General features: G+C 48.2%; 4 protein-coding genes across 4 annotated transcripts in view; all 4 read left to right on the forward strand.

Moving 5' to 3' along the window:
- The window catches only part of LOC146581126 (protein NLRC3-like), a 28,106-nt gene extending 26,759 nt beyond the window's left edge, over positions 1-1,347 (forward strand). The window contains exon 7 of the mRNA XM_085267506.1: positions 1,167-1,347. Coding sequence (XP_085123632.1) covers positions 1,167-1,347 — 181 coding nt within the window. The remainder of the gene's footprint in view (positions 1-1,166) is intronic.
- LOC146581125 (ribonuclease inhibitor-like) overlaps positions 1-16,674 on the forward strand; it is a gene marked incomplete at its 5' end in the record, with an annotated part of 128,609 nt that overhangs the window by 92,441 nt on the left and 19,494 nt on the right. Inside the window, 2 exons of the mRNA XM_085268088.1 lie at positions 3,088-3,264; positions 6,903-7,076. Coding sequence (XP_085124214.1) covers positions 3,088-3,264; positions 6,903-7,076 — 351 coding nt within the window. The remainder of the gene's footprint in view (positions 1-3,087; positions 3,265-6,902; positions 7,077-16,674) is intronic.
- On the forward strand, positions 11,772-12,801 carry LOC146581127 (uncharacterized). Its single transcript, XM_085250768.1, has 2 exons — positions 11,772-12,500; positions 12,709-12,801. The coding sequence occupies exons 1-2, from the start codon at positions 11,772-11,774 to the stop codon at positions 12,799-12,801; spliced, it is 822 nt and encodes a 273-aa protein (XP_085106894.1).
- On the forward strand, positions 15,102-16,131 carry LOC146581128 (uncharacterized). Its single transcript, XM_085250781.1, has 2 exons — positions 15,102-15,830; positions 16,039-16,131. The coding sequence occupies exons 1-2, from the start codon at positions 15,102-15,104 to the stop codon at positions 16,129-16,131; spliced, it is 822 nt and encodes a 273-aa protein (XP_085106907.1).

Raw genomic sequence — 16,674 nt, forward strand, 5'->3', positions numbered from 1 at the left:
AATCCATGAAAAATCCTTTTAGTGTTTCTAACTTCACCCTCTGTCCTCTCTCTCTCTCCATCCTCCTCACTGCTTCTTTCACTGATAATCACACAAACATTGTATTCAGCTACAAAATAACACAATAATATCATCTGATGATCATTATTATAAGAGCAGGATCCATATTTGATATCAGAGTAACACACTGCTTGGTTATGTGCAGTCATCATCAGTGAATGTGGGTCAAACAGAAGCTCTCTGATTGGTTGCTGACCTTGGTCACCTGTCCACTCTCACCTGTTTGTGTTTGCTCTCTCTTTGCTGTCTCCATCCTCTCTCTCCTTTCTCTCCCTCTCTGTCTTTGTACGTCACTCAGGTCCAATGGAAACAGTGACATTTACAAACCAATCAAAGACAAACTGATCCATGTCAGGTTATAACAATATTCAAAGTGAATACAGGCTGCTGCTGGACACAGACAGGTAACATCATTTTGACTTGCTGTCACCTGGATCTGGACTCATAAACACTGAAGCCCTGAACAGGAATACAAATCATTTTCTGCCAACTAGCGACACACCAGCAGATAATGGCTCAGAAAGCTAAAATGAGCCAGTCATTTCTGTGTTTAGTTCCCCTGAAATCAGATCTGATATCAGCAGCTCTGAGTTCATTCATCATTATTGTCCAGTGATGAGATTTCTGCTCCGTTTGGTAACAGTCAGCAGGTTTTTCCTGCGTGTGGACGTGAACAGTCGTACCTGACAGCAGGTAGCAAACAGAGATCATCTTTCCAGCTGGAACTCTTCACTGAGCTGAACTCATTCAAAATGTTCTGGAGTCAAAACAGGAAGCAGTCCAAATGTGTGTCTTCACTCTGACTCTGGATCAGATCTCAGTGACAGACTGTGGACATTATGGAAGCCTAAATGTGACACCATCTTCCTCCTTCACCTGCAGATTAAAGCCAAACAAAGATTCTCATTAAAAGTCTGCAGGTCTGAGAGAGACTCAATCGTTGTGTCATGTCAAACACAGTAAGAGGAGCTGAAGCACAGATGTGAAGAGCAGATTCATCAGATTATGACCTCACTCTGTTTTCTCTTCATATACATTCAGTCTGTGTTTATAATGCAGATTTTCTGCTTTTATAATAACACATTTTATATTTTCTATCATCACAGACTGACTCAGTGTCGACTCTCAGAGTCTCACTGTGAAGTTGTGGCCTCAGCTCTGAAGTCCAACCCCTCCCATCTGACAGAGCTGGACATGAGTGGAAACTACAACCTGCAGGATTCAGGGGTGAAGCTTCTATGTGCTGGACTGGAGAGTCCAAACTGTCGACTGGAGACTCTGAGGTGAGTTCACTGACTGCGGCTGTTGTAGTTTTTCTATATTTCAGGTCTTTGATTGATGTTTGAAACTTTCTTTAGTTCCTAAATGTTCAGGATGTGTCTGAAGACAAATGTGAAGAAGTTTGAGTGCTTTCAGAAATGTTGTCTTTCCAAACGACTGAACAACAGTTTTTCCTTTTGGCTCCAAACAGAAGTGACAGACTTGAGCAGGGTTCATTTAAAGGCTGACAGAAGTGGAGCGGTGACGGGGAGATGTATGACAGGACAGTGTTTCAGCCTCCGCAGGTTCATGTTGTGCTCCATCAGTCAGTGAAGATGAAGTCAGTGCTGATGAGGCTGTAGAGTGTGTGAGGGATGTGAATGAGGATGATGAAGATCTGATGATAGCAGATAAAAACAGGCTGCAGAGACTTTGAGCCATACAGGGCACACAGTGTGTGTACAGAGCAGCTGAAATCATTATGGAGGCCTCACTGGAATATGGAAGCATCACAGTACAGCTTCAGTGAAGCATTAAAGTCTCTGATATGAGATGAGAAATGAAGCAGCCAGAGCTTTTTCATGAGTGGAAATCCACTGTGACTGTGAGCTGCTGCTACAGCCTCCAGATTAGCCAGCAGCTCATCCTGCTCAACATTTTCTCACCAACTTTAATGGAAGTGTGATGTTTTCAGCTGGAGTGATGGTCAGGGTGGCCTCCCTCTCCTCTTCTTCTCCTCTTCCTCTTTCATTTGTAAAGCCACTTCTGCTGCTTTCATTCATTTGGAAGTCCTGTAGCTGAGTTTGGGAGAGACTAACAGCCTCGGCAGCAGAGGGGAGAAAGGCTGTAACACCACCACTTTACTCTGTTCTACCTGTCACATCATTTTATCAGGAAACAAATATGCTCATGTTTTTACTATGTTTGTCTTGAAGATGTAAGAAGATCACATGGTGCTTTTTATTATTGTGTTGGTTTGTTTCCTGTCTCTTGGATGGAGCCCAGCTGTGCGTGGCCCCTGGGCCTGTGGTCACAGTGTGTGCTGGATAATCCGGCCCAGGATGAGGCCAAACTGACATGGGATGAAATGTCTGTCACATAATTGAGCTTAGTGTAGTTTCATTTCTGCACAATTTAAAAACAACCAAAACTTTTTTCTGTCTTTTCTATGTTATACTGTAGACTTTCTTTGATACTGTGTCCAAAAGGAGCAGCTTTTACTTTGAAGGGGAGCCGTCTCTGTTTCCTCTTCAGGTTGGATGATGGAAGCAAATTAGTGTGTGATGTTCTTTCAATGTTGCACTTTGTAGACGCTCCCTGAGCACTGGTCTCACAGCCAGCTGCACATAGAGACCAGTGTTGTTAGTCCAGGTCAGAAGATGACTTGTTGGGATGAAAATGAGCTTGTAGTTTGTCTGCTTTAATAATGTGACTGGAAAAAGGTGTTGGACTTCAAATATGTCCATTTCTTTCACACTTCACCTTTAAAAGTGAAGCCTTGTGGTTCCTGGAAGGAAAAACACGACTTTTTCAAGTCTTTGTCCTGTTTTTATGATAAATGTACGACTTTAATGTGAAACATTCAGAGTTTTTTCTCTTGTTGTGTTTGTTTGAAGCTGCTTCCTGTTGGCTTCAGCTGTTTGGAGTTTCCATTTTCTAAACTTCTACATTCTGAACCTTCTTCAGCTCTCAACAGATGATGAAACACTGAATGATTTCAAGCTCACACTTTGTCTAATAAACTTACATTTTCCATTCTTAATACAGATTGAAGGACTGTGGTTTGTCAAAGATCAGCTGTGATTATCTGGCAGCAGCACTGAAGTCCAACCCCTCCCATCTGAGACAGCTGGACCTGAGTAACAAGAACAAGCTGCAGGATTCAGGAGTGAAGCATCTGTGTGGATTTCTGGAGAGTCCAGGATGTGGACTTGAAACTCTGAGGTCAGTCAGCATGTTTTAGTTGTGCTGAGATGAATATGATGTGAAAGTTGTGCTGACACTAAACTGCAGACATCAGGCTGATATTATACTGATCCACACTGAGGATCTTCATGGTAAAGTCTGTTTTCTTCTTCTCTGGTTTAGTCCATTGACTGCAGCAGAACAATGTTCACATTTCAAACAGTGAGACTCAACGTATGGCCCGCGGCCCACACGCAGCCTGCCCACCTTTCCTGATTCAGAGAGAGGGGACCCTGATTAACTGTGTAGTGTCCTTCCTCACAGTTCTAAGTATCAGAGACAACAATGAATAATCCACAGCTGACTGTCTTTAGCAGGTCAAAGGTCACGGCACACAGCAGACAGTGGGAAATATTATAACTCTGATCATTTATCAGCACATATCCATATGTATAAAAACAAAGCTGACACTGTGAGACTTGATCAGAGGTGTGATCATCACAGCAGAGGCCTTTGTGTCAAAGTCACTGAGGATCAACCAGAAACACATGAAGCAGATTTTCCTGTTCTGGCTTTTTATAGCAGATAACCTTCAAAATATTCTGCAGTCGATCAAAAACTGAAGCAAACCATGAATCAACATGTGAACATGAGCTGATGCTGCTGAAGTGAAGCAAAGTTACAGAGGTTTAACAACCTTCGTCCGATTTCCAATCTACCCTTCATTTCTAAGATACTCGAAAAAGTGGTTGCAGCTCAACTTCATTTACACCTGGTTAATAATAACATCTACGAGAGATTTCAGTCTGGTTTTCGCTCATGTCACAGTACCGAAACTGCTCTACTTAAAGCCCCTAACGATCTTCTAATCGGAGCTGACTCTGGTCTTCTCACCATTCTCGTCCTTTTAGATCTGAGCTCAGCCTTTGACACCATTTCTCACTCTGTCCTTCTAAGCAGACTTTCCTCTCTCGGCATCTCTGACACACCCCTCGTCTGGTTTCAATCATATCTCCTCGACCGCTCCCAGTTTATTCAACTAAGATCATTTCGCTCTCGTCTATTTCCCGTCACCTCTGGTGTACCCCAAGTCTCAGTTTTAGGCCCTCTTCTCTTTATAATATACATCCTCCCTCTAGGTACCATCTTCCGCAAATTTGATCTTCAGTTTCACTGTTTTGCTGATGACACCCAGTTATATCTCTCTTGCAAACCTGATTCCTCCCTCCCACCTTCTTCCCTTACAGAATGTCTATCCGAGTTAAAATCCTGGTTTACCTCTAATTTTCTAAAGCTCAATGAGGATAAAACTGAGATCCTCCTTATTGGCACCAAATCCAACCTTTTGAAGGCAAACCATTTCTCACTCACCATCGATAACTCCACAGTTTTCCCTTCTCCTCAGGTTAAGAGCCTTGGTGTCATCCTAGACAGTACACTTTCTTATAAATCACACATCAATAACCTCACCTGTTCTGCCTACTTCCATCTACGTAACATTAACAGATTGCTTCATTCTCTTTCCACCCAGTCTACGTCCATTCTTGTACATAGTCTTGTTACCTCCCGTATTGACTACTGCAATTCTCTTCTGCATGGTCTCCCCCAAAAATCCCTCCATAAGCTTCAACTGGTTCAGAACTCTGCTGCTCACATTATCACCAGAACCCCCTCCTACCAGCACATCACCCCTGTTCTTCAGGAACTTCACTGGCTCCCTGTGAAATTCCAGATAATTTTCAAACTTCTTCTGCTCACCTTCAAGGCCATTCATAACCTCGCTCCTTCATACCTTTCTGACCTGTTAACCACCACTTGTTCTGCCCGTTCACTTCGTTCTTCTTCTTCTATCCAGCTTACTGTACCTTCCTTCCGCCTCACCACCATGGGAAGCAGAGCTTTCAGCTGCTCTGCTCCCAGGCTGTGGAACTCTCTGCCCCCTGAAATAAGAAATATTGGTTCTCTCCCCCAGTTTAAATCCCAACTCAAAACTCATCTGTTCAAATCTGCATATTCACTGTGAATCCACTGTTTGTTCATTTTATCTTGTGCTTGTATTTTATTGTTCTTATTCTCCCATTGTTTTACTAAGTGTTTCATTCTATTGTAAAGTGTCCTTGGGTGACTTGAAAGGCGCTCATAAATAAAAATTATTATTATTATTATTATTATTGATTACAGACACAGCTGAGAGTTTGTAATCTGTCATCATTTTAAAAGGTTTAAATTTCTTCAGTATTGAACAGCAGAAATGAGGCTTTGTTTTGGGAGGCCGACAGCAGTGAACACAACAGCAGACTGGTGCGTAATAAGCAGTGAATAATGCAGGAAACAGATTTTTGAAGGTAAACTGTTCTTGAAGTACACTGAGAGAGAGAGAGCTGTGCAGGAAGTAAACGTCAAAGTCAAAGAGAATTCATGACGATGTTCATCAAACGTAAAGCGTAGTTTGGATCTTCTTCTGCTGCTGGTTCAGTCAGTTTTGGTTGGAGACAGATGAAACCTGCAGCTCCAGGATCTGTGAGCTGTCCACTTTCAGCCCCGACGGCGTGTCCGTGTACGTGCCGTCGAGTGAACGATCCACGCTCTGTGTTTCCATCTTTGTGTGTTTAGCTGCTCTCATTTACTGTTTTATCTGTTTGGTTGTTGTTGAAATACTTTTGGGAGCTTTAACCTGAGATTCTGGCAAAATACATTTATATTAAAAATCCATTCAGGATTGAATGAATCAACATCGCTTTATTCAAATTCAAACCATTTAAATAGGAAAATCCATTTTTTTACAGCCGCCTCTAATGCTGGGTAATGTCAGCTGGTCCATGTGCAGCTGGCTGTGAGGCTCAGGGAGCGTCTACAAAGTGCAACACTGAAAGAACATCATCCATAAATATTGAGTAATAACTGGACTCTCATACAGCGAGACTCAAATGCCTTTAAACATCATCTTATCCTGCTGATCCAAGTCCAACACTGAGTTTGTAAAAACATGTTTGTCAATCATTTTGTTTGGTTTCTTAGGAAAATGATTCAATAACTTGCTGCTAATACACAACATTTCATCATATTTCCTCATAACCCTCTTTTGTCTGACCATTTGATCCCATTTGAATTTGCGATAAAGGATCCACAGAGTTTGTTGAGAATAATGACAGTAGATGTTTGTGTGAAAGTGCTGGAAGCAAATTAGTGTGTGATGTTCTTTCAGTGTTGCACTTTGTAGACGCTCCCTGAGCACTGGTCTCACAGCCAGCTGCACATAGAGACCAGTGTTGTTAGTCCAGGTCAGAAGATGACTTGTTGGAATGAAAATGAGCTTGTAGTTTGTCTGCTTTGATATCGTGACTGGAAAAAGGTGTTGGACTTCAAATATGTCCATTTCTTTCACACTTCACCTTTAAAAGTGAAGCCTTGTGGTTCCTGGAAGGAAAAACACGACTTTTTCAAGTCTTTGTCCTGTTTTTATGAGAAATGTACAACTTTAATGTGAAACATTCAGAGTTTTTTCTCTTGTTGTGTTTGTTTGAAGCTGCTTCCTGTTGGCTTCAGCTGTTTGGAGTTTGCATTTTCTAAACTTCTACATTCTGAACCTTCTTCAGCTCTGAACAGATGATGAAACACTGAATGATTTCAAGCTCACACTTTGTCTAATAAACTTACATCTTTCATTCTTTATACAGATTGAGGAAGTGTGGTTTGTCAGAGATCAGCTGTGATTATCTGGCAGCAGCACTGAAGTCCAACCCCTCCCATCTGAGACAGCTGGACCTGAGTAACAACAACCCGCAGGATTCAGGAGTGAAGCATCTGTGTGGTTTTCTGGAGAGTCCAGGATGTGGACTTGAAACTCTGAGGTCAGTCAGCATGTTTTAGTTGTTCTGAGATGAATATGATGTGAAACACAAGTGTAACGTATAAATACATGTTCATACTTTTTGTCACGGCTGGCGGAGGGAGCTGTGTGGTGTGGAGGAAAAGGAGGACCCAAGATGCAGCAAACTGATGATACGAGTGATGTTCTATTTACAAGGTGGAGGTGGCAAAAACAGGCAACGCAGCTTGAGCAATTACAAACCTAAACTGGGAGAAACTAAAGAGCAAACCTGAGACCATACAAAGGGGGTGCGGGGCAGAGGGACGCAGAGACAGGACACCATGAAACGCAGATGAATGCAGAGATACGCAGAAATACACGGATGAATGCAGATAACGCAGAGGTAGACTGATGAATGCAGATAACGCAGTGATACATGGATGAAGGCAGACGAGTCGACAAAGAACACAGACCGACACCCACTAAATATACACACACACACAAGGTAATCAGGTAATCACACACAGGAGGGAAGAACAGCTGAACCTAATACACATGAGGACCGGAGGAGACACAGACTTTCAGAATAAGACAGGAACTCTAGGACACGAGCCTACAAAGTAAAGCAGGGAACACACAGACTGATTTACAACACAACACGGGGACAAGAACAGAGCAACAAGGACAGACACAGGTAGGGCGGGCTGAATATACACTAACTTCAGGGTCAACCCTAAACTAATACAAATCAGAATAAACACAAAACGCTGGGTCAACGACCCAGGACCATGACACTTTTATTCCACAATCAGAGAGAAAGAAACAGAGAGAGAGTGCAGGACAGACAGACAGGTGACAGTCTCAGGTGTATACATTGCTACAAAACAGCACAAAAGAAGGAGGATTTAGTGTTTGTGTTATTACGAGTGCTAAACAAGAAGAGTTCCCAGATGTTACAGTGGACACATGTGTGACTCCTGTGATTAAAGCAACTTTCTTTCAGCTTAACGAGTGAACCGTCAGCTCGTTCAAACACACGTTAAAGTCCGTTTGGCTCGACACCACCGAACAGAGGCAGCAATATAACATAGCTAACATTAACAGTGCAGTGAATCCTGCTTGTGCCGTGATATTCAGGACTGCAAACCGAGCAGCATCACTGACTTTCAGCTTGTTGTGTTTGTGGATATATGACTGACTTTAATTATCCACAAAATCATCAGATTCTCTGTAAGATTAAGGTCGACTATCGAACGGCGTATAAAGTAAAGGCTTTAAAACAAAGTAAACGCTGAAAGTACAAACTTCGCTAATGTCACATAACTTGGCCGGCATGTGGCCAACAGTAATGTTTTAATGTTCTTCATTATTAAACATTTGCACATAAATAAGTGCAAGTGTTTTTCTTTTTGCAGCATTTTTCTTTTTGAAGCATTTTTCATTTTCCAAGTGTTTTCTGAAGTTGCAGTCCGTTTGGCCTCTCAGGGCCCACCTAAATATATTATCATGCTGTTTACAACTACATGAATGTGATTTATTACTATTACTGAAGGTCCGCGGCTTGTAGCCGAAAATTAGCTTTACTTTGTTGTCTGGGTCAAGTTTGCTAGCGAGAGAAAGAGAAAGGCTGTTCCAACGGAACTTATTGTTTCAGAGGAAAACACGAACACAGTGTACAGTCGAGTCTTAATAGCTTACTTACAACTGGGCTTATCAGGCACTCTTTTTGGCTGCAGTGGTTATTATTATATTTACATGCTTCCAGCTCCTGTTTCTGCTCGATGACAACTCATACTTTTCCTTTTTCTCCCTCCTCGCGCTCACAGACACATAACGGGTATGGCAGTCCATTCTCCCTGCAGCACGGACTACACTGCCAATGAGGCTACATTCTTTAGGGCTATGCCTGTAGCATTCTGCCTATTAGCTTAGCACAACAACAACAACAACAAAAAGGCGCTCTCTCACCCAGGAAACACACAGTCGCAGAGAGAGCGACACCGTGTAACCATGGCAACCGTAACGCTGCCGCCTGGAACAACGGAACATAACTGTCAAACAAAAGAGTCCTGACCCGCGACAATATGAATCAGGAAAATACCGCCGTGTAATCCATTTATTTCAACAAAGTAACTGTATTCTAAATACCACATGATACAGTTACGGTAACTGTAACGGAATACAGTTACTCTTATTTTGTATTTTAAATACATAACGGCGGTATATGTATTCCGTTACTCCCCAACACTGGGTGTTACCTCCTTTACACAGTATCACCTTAAAGCACTTGTTGCAGGCTGCTGAGTTTGGATCTTTTGCTGAGAAGTACAGCCAGACTTTTGACCGCTTCGTCTTGGGCATTTTTAATCTGTAGCTCTGCTCTAAAAGAACATATGTACCTGGGCCCGCCTACTATCCTTGGAAAGGTAAAATGATTGGCTAGAATCTAAAGTGTATGACATGTCAGGAAAAAAAAGCACCGAAATGTGTGCTGCATTTCGGTCTGGTTACTGCCGTTTATGTCAGAACTGGTGCCATAATGGCACCGGATACTGGTGCCCATCCCTACTACCTAGGACACTTAACCTTTGTTTCCATATGCTGGGAACTTCCTATTTTTTCCAAGGAGGACGGGAAAATGTGTGAAAATCTCCCAGTCAGTTCCTCACAGCACACTTCAATCACTTCCCTCCCACAGCATCAGGACCAGGGCTTTTTCTCTCTTTGGTCCCACTAAGAGATTTCCACACAAACACCTCATCAGTGGGACTCTCAGAGCTACCAGCCCTTTGCTATAATCACAAAGCTCTTCATTGAAATCAATGATATCAAAGCTGGAATCAAATGAGTCCAAGTCTTCTGCTGATTCAGCATCACATTCATCTTTGCTCCTTGTTCTGCATCCCCACCATGGACTTCATTCCTTTCCAAGCCAGCCTTGAGTGTCCTTTATTCAGCTCATCCTCTGCTTTACTTTTACACCTGATTTTAGCTGCTTTTAGCTGTGCCTCAATCTTTTTCTTCTCTCCCTCATAACAATACAGCTTCTTCTGCCTGAGAGTGATTTACTAATCCAGGGCTGCTTATCACTTTTCAAAGTAATCCCCATTTTTCCCAGAAAGAAATGTAAGTAGAAATCGATGATCTAAGTGAGAACATGAGCCTTTTGACCAGGACATGTCCTTCAACGCACATATTAAACAAATATGTAAGACTGCGTTCTTCCATTTGCGCAACATCTCTAAAGTTAGAAATATCCTGTCTCAGAGTGACGCTGAAAAACTAGTTCATGCATTTATTACTTCCAGGCTGGACTACTGCAATTCATTATTATCAGGATGTCCAAAAAACTCACTGAAAAGCCTTCAGCTAATCCAAAATGCTGCAGCAAGAGTACTGACAAGGACTAGAAAGAGAGAGCAGATTTCTCCTGTTTTGGCTTCCCTTCATTGGCTTCCTGTTAAATCCAGAATTGAATTCAAAATCCTGCTCCTCACATACAATGTCTTAAATTATCAGGCCCCATCTTATCTTAATGACCTTGTAGTACCATATCACCCTATTAGAGCACTTCGCTCTCGCTCTGCAGGCCTACTTGTTGTTCCTAGAGTATTTAAAAGTAGAATGGGAGGGAGAGCCTTCCGTTTTCAGGCCCCTCTTCTGTGGAACCAGCTTCCAGTTTGGATTCGGGAGACAGACACTATCTCTACTTTTAAGATTAGGCTTAAAACTTTCCTTTTTGCTAAAGCATATAGTTAGGGCTGGACCAGGTGACCCTGAATCCTCCCTTAGTTATGCTGCAATAGACGTAGGCTGCCGGGGGATTCCCATGATGCATTGAGTTTTTCCTTTCCAGTCACCTTTCTCACTCACTATGTATTAATAGACCTCTCTGCATTGAATCATATCTGTTATTAACCTCTGTCTCTCTTCCACAGCATGTCTTTATCCTGTCTTCCTTCTCTCACCCCAACTGGTGTCATGGTCCTGGGCCATGTGGGCCCAGTATTCTTAGTTTTCGTGTATTTTTGTATTTTGTTCTTTATTTAGGCCATGCTTCCTGGGTTGATCTGTTACGTTGTTCCTTATGTGTTTTCCCTTCGTGACTCTTACCCCCTGTGTGCCCCTCTGTGTATTTATGAGCCCTCGTCTCTCTTTGTGCTTTATTCTATGTTTTCCCCAGCCCGTTATGTCTGCGTTCTCCCCGTGCTCTCTCTCCTCCTGTTTGAACCTCTGTGTACTTCCTGCTTTACTTTGCCCATCTCCCATCAGTGTTACGTTCACTCCTGCCGTGTCTTGTTATGATTATCAGTGTCACCTGTGTTCCCCGTGTGCATCCACTTCCCCTGATCATCCCTCATGTGTATTTAGTCTCTGTGTTTCGTACAGTCTGTGTCGCGTCGTCTGTGTTCCCACCCTCCGTGTTTCCATGCCCGGTCTATTGTATTCCAAGTCATAGCCTTACTTTAGTTTATTCCCAGTTTAGGTTTCTGTTTAGTTATTGCTCTTGTGCTGCCCTCATGCCGTGTGTGGTTCTCCCCGTGTCTTCCGGTATATGTTACTTTAGCTTTTCCCAGTTTAGTGTAGTTTTGCATTGCTTTTGTATCATCGTTATTGTTTATCACCTGTCAGCAATAAAGCTGCATTTTGAGTTTATCCCCCGTGTCTGTGAGTTTGCAATTTGGGTCCTCATCCTGCCTGCCACACGGCCGAATCATGACAGTACGACGCGACCATGTCGGACTCAGCGGACATTTCGGAGGAGGTGGGAGAGGAGCTGAACAGGCTCTGCCGCGTTATGGATCGCATCATCGGATGCACGGATCCGAGAGTGGTTTCCACGGGATTGGCGGCCGTGGACGCCATTATGTTGCGGGAGCCGCGGTTGCGACAGCTCCCCCGCCTCGTCGAGGCATTTGACTCCCTGGGCCCCCTGAAGGAGGAGCTTCGTGCCCGTGCGCTGGCCCAGAGGGTCCTGGATGCCGCCTCAGCACCCACACCTCCACCCCGTAAACGGGTGTCGGCGCCGCTGCCTCATGAGCCAGAGGCTGCGACAGGGGGAACGCTGAGGCCCACTTCCACTCAGCCATCGCCTCACCGTGGATCGGCTTCCTCGTTTCCGCCACCGTCATGCTGCACTAACCGGCACACGGAGGCGGTGGAGGCCATAGACTTCGGGGACGATGAGCGTCAGCAGGTGTTACGGGCTTATCGGGAGGACGAGCTCCGGTGGAAACCCTGGCTCATCCCAGAGGAGGAACTCTCACCTGCTGCACCGCCTACCAGCCGCTCGCCGTCTCCAACCCGCTCAGACTTCGCTTCCCTTGCCTCGCCGTTAGCGAGGATATGGGCAGAGGAGGGTGTTGCCGCTACGCCACCCTCTGCAGTGGTGGCATCAGCGCCCATCGCGCCAGCTACCAGAAGGGGGCGGCGCCGGCGCCGCCGTTGCACCGCACTAACTCCGGTGAGTGACTGCGTTTTTGCGCCTCACGTCCCTTCTATGAAGCAGAGTGAGATGAGTGTTGATTTGCCGGGACCGGAGACTATAACGGAATTGGGCTCCAGAGCTGAAAGAACTGTGTGTAACTGTTTTGAAGGAGCACACAACGAAACCACAGACCATGTTCTTGTCTCTGTAGAATCCAGGACTTTTTCTAGCGTTGCTCTCATAGTTGTACCACATGAAGCCCAGGTTCATGAGACAGCAAAAGGGGTTCACACGTCGGCTGTACAGTTTGCTTCTGAGCCTGCTAGGAATGGCGTGAGCTTTCTCTCCGCCTCAGACTGCTTTCTGCCCCGGCCGCCTATCTCCGCTGGAGGGTCCGAGGGGCCCGTTCAGCCTCCTGTCTCCGCTGGAGGGTCCGAGGGGCCTGTCCAGCCTCACGCCTCGTCAGCTGGAGGGTCCGAGGGGCCCGTTCAGCCTCCTGTCTCCGCTGGAGGGTCCGAGGGGCCCGTTCAGCCTTCTGTCTCCGCTGGAGGGTCCGAGGGGCCCGTTCAGCCTTCTGTCTCCGCTGGAGGGTCCGAGGGGCCCGTTCAGCAACCTTCCTCGTCAGCTGGGGGTTCTGGAGAACCGCACCAGCCTCATGCCACGTCAGCTGGAGGGTCCGAGGGGCCCGTTCAGCCTTCTGTCTCCGCTGGAGGGTCCGAGGGGCCCGTTCAGCCTCCTGTCTCAGGTGGAGGGCCCGAGGAGCCCGTCCGGCCTCACGCCTTGTCTGCTGGAGGGCCCGAGGAGCCCGTCCAGCACCATGCCACATCAGCTGGAGGGCCCGAGGAGCCCATCCAGCCACCTTCTGCTACGCCTGGTCCAGCCTGTGCTTCGTCTGCTGCAGCTCCGGCCTGTGCTTCGTCTGCTGCAGCTCCGGCCTGTGCTTCGTCAGCTGCAGCTCCGGCCTGTGCTTCGTCAGCTGCAGCTCCAGCCTGTGCTTCGTCAGCTGCAGCTCCAGCCTGTGCTTCGTCAGCTGCAGCCTCAGAGCCGTCATCCTCGCCTGGTCCGGCTCCGGCTTCAGCCTCAGAGTCTTCGTCTGCTGCAGCCTCAGAGTCTTCGTCTGCTGCAGCCTCAGCCTGTGCTTCGCCTGGTCCCGCCTCAGCCTGTGCTCCGCCTGGTCCCGCCTCAGCCTGTGCTCCGCCTGGTCCCGCCTCAGCCTGTGCTTCGCCTGGCCCCGCCTCAGCCTGTGCTTCGCCTGGTCCCGCCTCAGCCTGTGCTTCGTCTGGTCCCGCCTTGACTGGTCCCGCCTCGACTGGTCCTGTGCCCACCGGGCCTCGGCCAGTACGCCTGACACTGGAGAGCCGCCGCCGCTGCCTTGCGCACTGCCGGCCCCCTGAACTGCTTCGCTGCCGCCGCCGCCTTGCGCACTGCCGGCCCCCTGAACTGCTTCACCGCCGCCGCTGCCTTGCGCACTGCCGGCCCCCTGAACTGCTTCGCCGCCGCCGCTGCCTTCCGCACGGCCGGCCCCCTGAACTGCTCCGCCTTCGCCGCCGCCGCTGCCTTCCGCGCGGTCGGCCTCCGGATCTGTTCTGTCACCGTGGCCACCTTTCCCGTGGCCGGCCTCCGGAACGGTTGGACTGGACTTTTGTGTTGTCGCCTCTCGGGTTGGCCTTCGGGCCTCTTTGGACATTCGCCTTCCTGTTCTGGACTCTTTTGTGTATTTGTGGACTCAGTTTTGTTCTCGTGCTCCTTGTTTTTGGTTCGTTTTGTTCCCTCCGTCCTGGTCCCCCGCCTCCCGCCCTGGGTGGGGTGTTTTCTGTTTCGCTTGTGTTTTGTTTCTCGGGTTTGGGCTGTCGGGAGCCAGCCCTTTAGGGGGGGGTGGTGTCATGGTCCTGGGCCATGTGGGCCCAGTATTCTTAGTTTTCGTGTATTTTTGTATTTTGTTCTTTATTTAGGCCATGCTTCCTGGGTTGATCTGTTACGTTGTTCCTTATGTGTTTTCCCTTCGTGACTCTTACCCCCTGTGTGCCCCTCTGTGTATTTATGAGCCCTCGTCTCTCTTTGTGCTTTATTCTATGTTTTCCCCAGCCCGTTATGTCTGCGTTCTCCCCGTGCTCTCTCTCCTCCTGTTTGAACCTCTGTGTACTTCCTGCTTTACTTTGCCCATCTCCCATCAGTGTTACGTTCACTCCTGCCGTGTCTTGTTATGATTATCAGTGTCACCTGTGTTCCCCGTGTGCATCCACTTCCCCTGATCATCCCTCATGTGTATTTAGTCTCTGTGTTTCGTACAGTCTGTGTCGCGTCGTCTGTGTTCCCACCCTCCGTGTTTCCATGCCCGGTCTATTGTATTCCAAGTCATAGCCTTACTTTAGTTTATTCCCAGTTTAGGTTTCTGTTTAGTTATTGCTCTTGTGCTGCCCTCATGCCGTGTGTGGTTCTCCCCGTGTCTTCCGGTATATGTTACTTTAGCTTTTCCCAGTTTAGTGTAGTTTTGCATTGCTTTTGTATCATCGTTATTGTTTATCACCTGTCAGCAATAAAGCTGCATTTTGAGTTTATCCCCCGTGTCTGTGAGTTTGCAATTTGGGTCCTCATCCTGCCTGCCACACGGCCGAATCATGACAGTACGACGCGACCATGTCGGACTCAGCGGACATTTCGGAGGAGGTGGGAGAGGAGCTGAACAGGCTCTGCCGCGTTATGGATCGCATCATCGGATGCACGGATCCGAGAGTGGTTTCCACGGGATTGGCGGCCGTGGACGCCATTATGTTGCGGGAGCCGCGGTTGCGACAGCTCCCCCGCCTCGTCGAGGCATTTGACTCCCTGGGCCCCCTGAAGGAGGAGCTTCGTGCCCGTGCGCTGGCCCAGAGGGTCCTGGATGCCGCCTCAGCACCCACACCTCCACCCCGTAAACGGGTGTCGGCGCCGCTGCCTCATGAGCCAGAGGCTGCGACAGGGGGAACGCTGAGGCCCACTTCCACTCAGCCATCGCCTCACCGTGGATCGGCTTCCTCGTTTCCGCCACCGTCATGCTGCACTAACCGGCACACGGAGGCGGTGGAGGCCATAGACTTCGGGGACGATGAGCGTCAGCAGGTGTTACGGGCTTATCGGGAGGACGAGCTCCGGTGGAAACCCTGGCTCATCCCAGAGGAGGAACTCTCACCTGCTGCACCGCCTACCAGCCGCTCGCCGTCTCCAACCCGCTCAGACTTCGCTTCCCTTGCCTCGCCGTTAGCGAGGATATGGGCAGAGGAGGGTGTTGCCGCTACGCCACCCTCTGCAGTGGTGGCATCAGCGCCCATCGCGCCAGCTACCAGAAGGGGGCGGCGCCGGCGCCGCCGTTGCACCGCACTAACTCCGGTGAGTGACTGCGTTTTTGCGCCTCACGTCCCTTCTATGAAGCAGAGTGAGATGAGTGTTGATTTGCCGGGACCGGAGACTATAACGGAATTGGGCTCCAGAGCTGAAAGAACTGTGTGTAACTGTTTTGAAGGAGCACACAACGAAACCACAGACCATGTTCTTGTCTCTGTAGAATCCAGGACTTTTTCTAGCGTTGCTCTCATAGTTGTACCACATGAAGCCCAGGTTCATGAGACAGCAAAAGGGGTTCACACGTCGGCTGTACAGTTTGCTTCTGAGCCTGCTAGGAATGGCGTGAGCTTTCTCTCCGCCTCAGACTGCTTTCTGCCCCGGCCGCCTATCTCCGCTGGAGGGTCCGAGGGGCCCGTTCAGCCTCCTGTCTCCGCTGGAGGGTCCGAGGGGCCTGTCCAGCCTCACGCCTCGTCAGCTGGAGGGTCCGAGGGGCCCGTTCAGCCTCCTGTCTCCGCTGGAGGGTCCGAGGGGCCCGTTCAGCCTTCTGTCTCCGCTGGAGGGTCCGAGGGGCCCGTTCAGCCTTCTGTCTCCGCTGGAGGGTCCGAGGGGCCCGTTCAGCAACCTTCCTCGTCAGCTGGGGGTTCTGGAGAACCGCACCAGCCTCATGCCACGTCAGCTGGAGGGTCCGAGGGGCCCGTTCAGCCTTCTGTCTCCGCTGGAGGGTCCGAGGGGCCCGTTCAGCCTCCTGTCTCAGGTGGAGGGCCCGAGGAGCCCGTCCGGCCTCACGCCTTGTCTGCTGGAGGGCCCGAGGAGCCCGTCCAGCACCATGCCACATCAGCTGGAGGGCCCGAGGAGCCCATCCAGCCACCTTCTGCTACGCCTGGTCCAG

The sequence above is a fragment of the Mchenga conophoros genome, linkage group LG3 (genome assembly GCF_057382185.1).
Source record: "Mchenga conophoros isolate Kocher_MC1m ecotype Shallow Benthic linkage group LG3, M_conophoros_male_GT1.1, whole genome shotgun sequence".
Classification (NCBI taxonomy): domain Eukaryota; kingdom Metazoa; phylum Chordata; class Actinopteri; order Cichliformes; family Cichlidae; genus Mchenga; species Mchenga conophoros.

Bases quoted from the DNA above. Each gene is read 5' to 3' on its own strand.
- LOC146581128 (XM_085250781.1), top strand. From the start codon at position 15,102: ATGTCGGACTCAGCGGACATTTCGGAGGAGGTGGGAGAGGAGCTGAAC. The intron at 15,831-16,038 runs GTGAGTGACTGC...TTGCTCTCATAG, and splicing joins GTTGCACCGCACTAACTCCG to TTGTACCACATGAAGCCCAG.
- LOC146581127 (XM_085250768.1), top strand. From the start codon at position 11,772: ATGTCGGACTCAGCGGACATTTCGGAGGAGGTGGGAGAGGAGCTGAAC. The intron at 12,501-12,708 runs GTGAGTGACTGC...TTGCTCTCATAG, and splicing joins GTTGCACCGCACTAACTCCG to TTGTACCACATGAAGCCCAG.